The 9,128-nt window shown below is 51.6% G+C and overlaps 1 protein-coding gene across 1 annotated transcript; it reads right to left on the reverse strand.

Moving 5' to 3' along the window:
• Positions 1–773: 773 nt before the first annotated feature.
• GPR174 (G protein-coupled receptor 174) lies at positions 774–8,782 on the reverse strand. The gene is made up of 3 exons (XM_082061978.1): positions 8,687–8,782; positions 6,631–6,702; positions 774–3,431 (listed from the first exon to the last, which is right to left on the reverse strand). Exon 3 carries the CDS (start codon positions 3,037–3,039, stop codon positions 2,059–2,061), a length of 981 nt encoding a protein of 326 aa, XP_081918104.1. The 5' UTR covers positions 3,040–3,431; positions 6,631–6,702; positions 8,687–8,782; the 3' UTR covers positions 774–2,058.
• Between the last annotated feature and the right edge of the window lie 346 nt (positions 8,783–9,128).

Consider the following 9,128-nt stretch of genomic DNA (forward strand, 5'->3'; position numbering starts at 1 on the left):
TCTCTCTGGTAGCGTGTGATTAATGCTCCAGGGCTCAACATGAGCTGGTATCGTGGACCTGAGGCATCAAGAGCGCATGAAAATACACTTTGTGTTAATTTAATTAGCATCTTGATGCCCCAGATGGCTGCGGCAACATCAGCCAAAGGCTTGTGAGAGCCCAGCACCGGAGAGCGTGGCAAAGCCACGCGGGGGGGACAGGTCTGTCTGTCCCAATGCAGCTCATGGGGGGCACGGGTCAGTCTGTCCCAATGCAGCTCATGTGGGGGACAGGTCCGTCTGTCCCAATGCATCTCATGTGGGGGACAGGTCCGTCTGTCCCAATGCATCTCATGTGGGGGACAGGTCCGTCTGTCCCAATGCATCTCATGTGGGGGACAGGTCCGTCTGTCCCAATGCAGCTCATGTGAGCGACAGGTCAGTCTGTCCCAATGCAGCTCATGTGAGCGACCGCGACTCCTACACCCACCTTCCTGTAACGAGAGCCGTTAAATTTCGTATGAATAAACCCCGTTGCTATGGCAGCGGGGAAAACGGCTCGTGTGGTGCCCGACGTGTTTTCTGGGTGGGAAAACTTCAGCTTATTGAGGTTTTTCTCGCTGAACAATTTCTGAACTCTTTTCTTTCCCCTTCTTCAGAAGCTCAAAGCTGGGGGGGGGTGGGACGGGACCGTCCTGCATCCAACCCAATGGCTGCGCACGCTGGGCCGTGGGCTTGGGCTGGTGATGCAGGTGGTGAGACAGGGGACAGCGGGCCAAGAATTACATTTAAAATGTAAAAAAAAAAGTATATATTTTTAATTATATACAACAAGAAATCGAAAAATAAATATATGTTTCATTGCTGTGAACAAATTACAATATATTCCTCGGTTTCCACGAATTAGCAGCGTGTCCTCAGCCGACACACTCAGGTACGGACACGCTGGCTCGGACTCCCGGGGGGATGAGGTGGTGGAGTTGGGTTTTATTATATGGAAGGGTCTTTCCACGTTCCAGCATCTCTGGGGTTTGCATAGTTTTTCTACAAAATATATATGTTTTTATAAATTAAATCTATAAAACAACACTTGCATTAAATAAAACCCAATAGCATCACAGTATTTTTACATGTCAAAAATGTAACGTTTCAAACGTTCGCAGGAAAATGGATTTCACAAGAAGGTGCAAATGAAATACCAGTCGAGCCCAAAGCGTCTGTTGTTTGATTTTAAAGAAACTATTATTAAAAATAAATCCACAGTTGAACTTTTGTTAAGAATGTGTTGGGTGGCACCTTTGGCTCTGCTGGTAGTGAGTTCCCTTTACAACACACGTCAGAAAGGCTTGGTTCCTCCGGTGGGGTTTTATTTATGCTGCTGTTAACAAAGAGTGGATGTGATGGCACAGGGTCAGTTATCAATGAAGGGGAAATAATTTGCCCCATCTCTGGTGAGAAGAAGACCTGGAAGGTTTGATGAATAAAAAAGCTTATCCAGGGCAGCAATGTGGCCCCAAACCATCTGGCTTTCCAGCCAGAAATGGGAACCGGTGGCACAAAAATAGTGTCTGGACATTTGAATGACTTTGTGATGTGTGGATATGTCATTTGCTACACCCCAAATGGGGGCTCGGTTAATTATGTAAAAGACAAGTCCCTTGGGGCCGCCTCTAAATGGTCAGTTTGGCCCAGGGTGTAGAAATTTGTCATCGCTGTGTTGTCTTTCCCTTCACAAAAATATAATCCTGTGTCACCTACTAATTTTTAGGACCAAATTCTTCCCACACAGCCAGACCCCCAAAACCTTTCCAGCCTCTTGCTGCAGCCGCGGTACGTGACAGGACACGGGAATCACACGCCGTTATCTATACTCAGAGAAAACTTGCAACCAAAGTATTAAATCAATATATTTTCTGTTAGGTTTGGCTTTTTGGTTGGTTTTCTTTCTCCAGGCCTCACTCGTATCAGCAGAAGCTTCTCTTGAGTTGTTGTCCTCAGTTCTCCAGGGAAGAAAGTTGGGCCGAACACCAGAATCTAGTGAATTTTGGAAGTCCTGCACGGTTCTGGGGAAGGCCAGCGCTAGCAGTCCATGGGCTCCTTCCTGAGGATGTTTCTGGAGCTCTTCCTCACGTAGCTGATGTCGTGGAGCCGGATGCTGTCCTGCAGCTCGTACCTGGACAGGCGTCTCCTGAACTCGTCTGTAGTAAAGTAGTAAATGACGGGGTCCAGGCAGCAGTTGAAGCTGGCGAGACACAGCGCGACAACGTGAAACACGGAGATCACCTTCTGGACGCACTCGTTCTTGATCTTTTTGATCTTGACAAGGAAATCCAGTGGAAAGCTGATGTGATAAGGCGCAAAGCAGATCAGAAATACCACAGCGCAGGTGAGGATCATCTTTAAAGCCTTCTTTTTCTCCCCGAGGTCACGCGAAGCGGAGTTGTTTTCTTTCAGCGATAGGATCGTCTTCCACGAGCAGTAGAGGATGATGAGCAGGGGGGTGATGAAGCCCACCAGCTCACCGATGGTCGTCAGGGCTATGGAGATGGGAAGGCTGAGTTGCTTCACGGGGAGGTCCACGAAACACTTGTTTTTAGCAGCCTTGTCCAGTCTGAGAAGCGGGAAGGGCAAGCAGCCGATGCAGACCACGACCCAGCCCACGATGCTGATGTACACGTCGTAGATGCGCCTGCAGTCGCTGAATTTGAAGGGGTACATCACAAACAAATACCGCCGGACGCTGATGCAAACCAAGAAGTAGATGCTCGCGTACATGTTGACGTACTTCAGGTAGAAGCAGAACATGCAGAGGCCCTCTCCAAATTGCCACATCCCCGTCAAGTAGTAGAAAATCCGCAGGGGCAAGGACAAAACCTGCGATAAGTCGGCAATGGCTAAATTGATCATAAATATTATGGCCCTTTTAGTCTCTTTCATGTACTCGTAAAAGACCCACAAAGCTAATGTGTTTCCTATTAGCCCAGGGACCAGGATTAAAGTGTACGTAACGGCATAGTAGAGTTTAAGGTCTGTTTCGGAGCAGTTGGAGCTGTTGGTCATGGTTGTCCTCCAGCTCGGTGCTCAGCCCCGGCATGGTAACATCCTCACTATGGTAACGCGGTAACTGTGTTCTGCAGCCAGGTTCTCCGCAGGTTCCCGGGGCTTAAATAAAAACCTTCAGCCTTGGAATCTGCGTGTGAGGCTTCGCTTCCCAGCTCATCGTGTCCACTCTGGGGAGGAGCTTCGTTATGGGGTGAGTGAGCTAATTAAAGTCTTGCTCGTGCGCTTTGCTCGTGCTCTTTGTCAGAAGTCGCCGTAGTCGTTTGCAGGATCGATGGGGATCCCCGCCGAGAAACGCATCGTCCTGCGCCGAAGCTGCCGACGGTTCATGGCCGGAGCTGCGCCGCTGTCACCTCTCGGGCGGCATTTCCCTCCACGCGGGATCTCGACAGCTGCAAGACAGAAAGGTGCGGTTACAACCCTTGCCCACGAAGGGACGCAAAAAGAACCCCGAGCAATAAATAGCACATGTGTTCCATTGCCGCTGCAAACCAGCCAGCCGTGCTGAGCCAAAGTCACCCCGAGCGCGGGGCGCGTTTCACTTGCTGCAGCCGCGTCTTTCCCAGCTCCGGCTTTTCCGGAATATAAACTGGACTTGCACCCAAGCAGGGAACACGGCCCACGTCCTAAACACCTTTTGCTGCAGAACTGCCTGCGTTATATTTAGACGTGCTCACAACCGCTTTTTCTAAGCCTTCCCCTTACCCATCCTGTGCATGTGACTGCTGTGGCTGTTGGAAATACCAGATATTGTCAGTAAAGCGACTGTAGGTGGCCCTTATTTTAAAACTGTTTGCAGGGTTAGAAGCTGATATTATCGGTAGCTGTCAGACAAAAAAAAAAAGTGATAAATATAGAGGAAATTCAGATCTCTGTCCAAACTCTCAGGTTTGCCTTTTACTGCAGCATGAAGAATTAACCTACAGGTCTAAATGGGAAGAGTTTGTAGGTACAAATCAAAACACAGAAAGCACATTTATAAAGGCAAAATTATATCCTTCTGCAGCCCCTGATGGTTTTCCCTGTGTTTGGAGGTATGGGCATTAAAACATGAACCTTTATTAATGAAGCCGCTGGCCAACACTTGCCAGAGTGATTGCACCAAACTTTGCAGTAGCTTTGGGTAGAAACAGAAAATCTTGTACAAAAGAAACGTTTGGGGGCAGCTTTTCTTGTCTGCTCGTGTAGTTTCTCTTGCAAATCATTGAGTAACGAGTCCCAGGAGACCAAGATGTTTCCCTTTCTTCCAGGGAGCCGCCATCTAACATCACCAATAGCACAAAACGGCTCACGAAATAATCCCATTAAACTTCAGAAGCGATGATTAATAAGCTGTAGAATCAATTAGCCTTCTGTGCAAAGACTTTCCAATTCTTTTCTTAATTCTCCGCCCAGCCTCTGATGCACAAACCTCCATGACTAATTCTAGGAATGTGAGTAATTTCTTCATCACGCAGAAAAACTGATTGGCTCTCAGCTATTCGTTAGGTTTTGTCCATCACTGATGGGTAACTGGGGTCAAGGGCTTTGGTTTCCATTTGCTGGAGCACCAGTAACCAGGAGGGGGTTGTGGACGTGGCTGGTTTTGGCAGAACCTGGCATGCCCTGGGGCTTCCTCAGCAGCTGGTTGACCCCTTCGGGCAGGTTCTTCCCTTCTCTGTACTGGGATTGAGCCAAACCGGTTGGCCAACACGAGTACATCCTCCCCAAGTGGCCAGAAATTCATAGAATCACAGGATGGTTTGGGTTGGAGGGACCTTCCCAGCCCCCCAGTGCCCCCCCTGCCATGACAGGGACATCTTCACCAGCTCAGGGTGCTCAGAGCCCCGTCCAGCCTGGCCTGGGCTGTCTCCAGGGATGGGGCAGTTGCCTTGCTGGGCTTGAGAAAACGCAGAATATAAAGAACAGGCAGAGCGGGCTGTGGTGGAAGCGCATCCGGAGCTGCTTCTGGGGACTGGTACCTCCAGCGGGTGGGAGGGATGCGCTTTCCTCTTGGTTTTCCATGGTGATACTGAGGCCTTGTGAAGACCTGCTTGTCCGAATTGTAAACACCTCAGCACAATGTGACCGGGTTTCCCATCCAGGTCCCGGTCCTGCCGGCGTGTCTGAACAGAACAGCCACGTTGTGGGTCCCTGAGCTGTGCTCGGGCAGCGGGATGGGGACATGGGGACCGGCTGCATCCTCTTGCTCCTGTCTCTGCAGGGGCATTTGTGAGCTGGAGCCCTAAACCCGCATCACCCAGCTCTTCCTCCCAGTGATTATTTTAAATCTCATTTTAAAACAAGCTTGTCTTTCATCTCTTGCCCAGTGGCTCCTATCACCCGGCTGAATTCTCCTCCTTTCCCTCCGGGTGGGTGAATCCACTGGACCCGAGACATGCAAAGGGAGGGACAGCGCAGAGTCCCATCCCATTCCTCTCTCTGTCCCCAGACACGGACACACTCGCATTTTTCCTGCTGCCCCCCCAGTTGCCGCGTCTCCCCATCCCCCTGCACAGCGACCTCCCTGCGGCACCGTCCCCCAGCCAGCGCTGGGACGGGATGCGCTGGCAGCTGCTTCTGCCGCTCCCTGGGGCTGCGTCCAACAGCACGAGGGGTCCCCGAAAGCCGGGAGCAGCCGGGGTGCTCGGCCGGGGGACCCAGAAACACCCCGGTGAGAACGGCCGCCCTGGGGGTGGGTAAAAACACAGCGATGTGAGAAACGGCGCGTCGGAAATCCCGAGCGGTTACATTGCAAAGTTCAGCCCTATGTGAAGAGAAAAAAAAGGCAAAAAAAAGCAAAAACAAACAAAAAAAGCAGGATGCTAAAAAAGGCTCCAGAAAGAGGAAATTTTGTTTCACATGCTGTGCGCTCGCTTCCCCTCGGCGCAGGGGGTGCCGCGCTCCCCCGGGCGCGGATCCTTCTGCCACTCAACAGTGGTTTTCCCCCCATTCTTTTGCCCAGGGAGCCCCCCAGTTGGCCACTTCAGGGCACTGGGTGAGGATTTCTCATTTGTACTTAACGAGTCAGGAACACCGGGTCGGTTTTGTAGCCAGGCGTTCTGGCCAGGGCTTGCTAGAACGGGGCATATATTGTGTCAAATATTTTCTGTATGCTCCATATAAACTACTGCAGGAGCTGATGGAGCAGCCACAACACCTGGGGGGCTCTGCCCAACATCAGAGCCCACCACACCTGGGGGTGGTTATAGTTATAATTACCCAGGTCAACCCACGACCCTCGTTAGCAAATCCTGAGGGTTTTACCCCAGGAAGCAAAGCCACAGCAGCTATTAAAACCCAGCTCAGGGGAGGAGAGGCTCTTAAACCAGCCTGGGACTGCGGTGTTGTGCCTGGTCCCCTCTTGGAGCTCAGGTCCCTGGGGGCCCCAGGATGGTCCCTGACAGCTCCTGCTCCATCTCAGAACCCGGGGCAGAGCCAGCCTGGCTGGATCCTGCTGCTGAGCACCCTTTGTGCTGGCCCAGGTGAGCAGGGGGCGTGCGGGCACCCGCGTTTGGCGCACGGCTGCTGTTTGCGCTGTGAAAACATATAACGCTTGGGGCAGAGGTGACACAGGTGCATGTGCCACACTGGTGTCACTCGCTGACTTACCCTTTTGGGGGAGCCCGGGCTGTGCTGCAGGCTGGGACCCCTCTTCTGCTTTTCCTCTTTCCCCTCTACAGCCTAAACCAAAAAGAGAACATCACAGGGGTCAATTTAAATAGAACTCGAGTTTCCTGCTGAAGCCGCACAAGCGGAGGTGGTGTCAGTGGGGACGTGGGAGGTGGCCCGGGGACCAGAGCGGGGCTGTGGTGGCCTGTGCTGGGCTTCTCCCAGTAACCACTGGTTTGCTGTGTCACCTGAAGTGCTGGTGTCCCGCAGGGTGTTTCAAAAGGGTGGACTCCATTTGAAATCACCGTCTCTTTGAAATGGGGCTCAGCTCTATAAAACGCCCTGTATTTTCGCTGAGATAACTACTAGTAGTAATAATAATTAGTAGGTATTAACTGAAAACAGCAGTTACAGGAATATGAACTGATTGTTGCTTAGGATTGCTTTTTAGTTCTTTTTAAAAATGTCTGTAGAGAATAAAGGCACTTTTCTGGTAGCTATTTGGGCTTTATATCTTCTTTATATACTAAAGTTGCCTCTTTCTGTGTGAACTGTGGCGATTTCTCTCTTTCATTTCCCCCCGGTAGCATCGCACCCCCAATATAATCTCAATTGTCGGAATATATTTGCCAACGCTGCATTTGCAACGCAATACGGATGAGAGCGGGGTTTTCGTTTTGACTGGGTCGCAGGGAACGCGAGCAGGTGCTGCTCGTCCCATCCCCTTTTCGGGGTTACCCAAAACGTGGGTCGCTGAAGGTGCTGAATGTTTCTTCCAGTGGAAAAAAAGCAGTGGAACAGCCAAGATTTTACAGGTTAGGACCGTGGGGCATTGGCACAGCAGAATAAAAAGGTTTATTTATATTCTTTCCTTAGTTTCTCATTATTAAGGTAGCGAGTGTTCCCATGGCGTGCTGACCCTCTGCATTCCTGTGCTTGCTGCTTTTCCCCCCAGTTCGATACCGGGAGGAGCTGGAGACCCCCCCATTTGGCACTGAGGTTTTGGGAAGGGGCTGGAGCCTGGGGGGGTCTCACTGGGACAAGGGGCTGGGCCGTGGGGGGACGGTGACTCAGGCAGCTGGGGACACCAGGGGGAATTTGGTTGGTAGATTCCAAGAAGATGCAGGAAAAAACACATAAACCCTCTGGTTGAACGCAGCGTGAAATACGCTGCTCTTGCCTCTTAATCCTTTGCAAAAGCTCTTATCCTCCCCCGTTTATTTTTATCCCGGTTAAAAAAGGAAAATAAACCCGGAACAGCGGCGTTGTGCATTAGCTTAATCCGCCACCCCTCTCCTCCCTTCCTTGTGGTAAATGTGTGTGCTGCTGAGCACCAAAACCTGGAGTTTTCCACCCAAACCATCAGTGCACACCCCGGGACAGGAGCAGCGGTGCTGGCACCGATAACCCCGTGTCCTCCCCACCCCACTTCTTGTGGGCAGGTGGACAATTGCCAGCGGAAAGTCGCTGTACTGCCCTTGGTGAGGAACGGGCTGTTTTACAGGATCCATGGGACAAATCCAGTGGGACAAAGCCAAGTGAGACCTGGAGTAGCAAGTAACTGGGACCAGTTATCACCAAGCTCGTGGCCATGGGGCTGTGTGGCCTCTCAGTCCATTTATGGACAAGTCCTTCCACAGGCAGCTTTGGGTTTTGCGAAGCTTGAGAGTCACGACGGTTGGTGTTATTCTTAAGCTCAGCTTTGCGATATTCATGTAACAGCAGTAGAAAATACGGTTTGAAACTTCACGGCTGGTTATTTTGGCTGTTCCCCTCCTCTCCCTCGGGTACACGGAGCATCTCGTGAGTGCTTACAGGAGCTCAGTCTTTTGAAAAGTGGAGATATGGCTCCTCACCTATACTTGAGCTTAGCCTACGGCTCCTCATGTCTACTCATTTACCTTTGGAGGTTCAGGGGGGTTGGTGGTTGACACCGCACCCTCCGCCCTCTCTGTGGGGCGTCCCCGGCCCTTCTCGGCCCTTCTAGCTTGAGTAATAATTGAAAATATTACGATTTAATCAAAGAAAAGGAGAGATAAAGGGCTGTGGGTCCTACCTTGGCCGTGCCGGCGGGCTGTGACTCGGCGGGCGCCGCGGTCCCCACCCCTCGGCGTGCAAAGCAAAAGTGCAACTGCCGGAGCAGCCGCGGCGCCCACGCGGAGGGAGCGGGGCTGAGCCTTTCCGTCCCTTTTTGTCCCTTTCCGTCTCCCCGCTCCTGCCACGGGGCCCAGGGACTTTTTTTGTGTGTGGTTAGATATGTATGTATATATTTAGGCGCTGTTGGTTCGCGGGTGTTTTGGTGGTGGCAGTGCTGTTTGCTGCGGGGATGCTTTTGCTCCAGCAGCCTGTCCTGGTGCTGGGGTGAGGGCTTTTTGGGGCTCAACACCTGGCTGACAAAGCTCAGGCTCCCACAGACAAGCACCTACCCATCGAGTCCCCTTCTGCTCATGACACTGGGCTAAGGAGGCCGGTGAAGCGAGATGCTTCATCAATTGTCT

Source organism: Streptopelia decaocto (genome assembly GCF_964273445.1).
Source record: "Streptopelia decaocto genome assembly, chromosome: 10".
Lineage (NCBI taxonomy): Eukaryota > Metazoa > Chordata > Aves > Columbiformes > Columbidae > Streptopelia > Streptopelia decaocto.

Excerpts from the sequence above, each read along its gene's own strand:
- GPR174 (XM_082061978.1), bottom strand. The coding sequence starts at position 3,039 with ATGACCAACAGCTCCAACTGCTCCGAAACAGACCTTAAACTCTACTAT.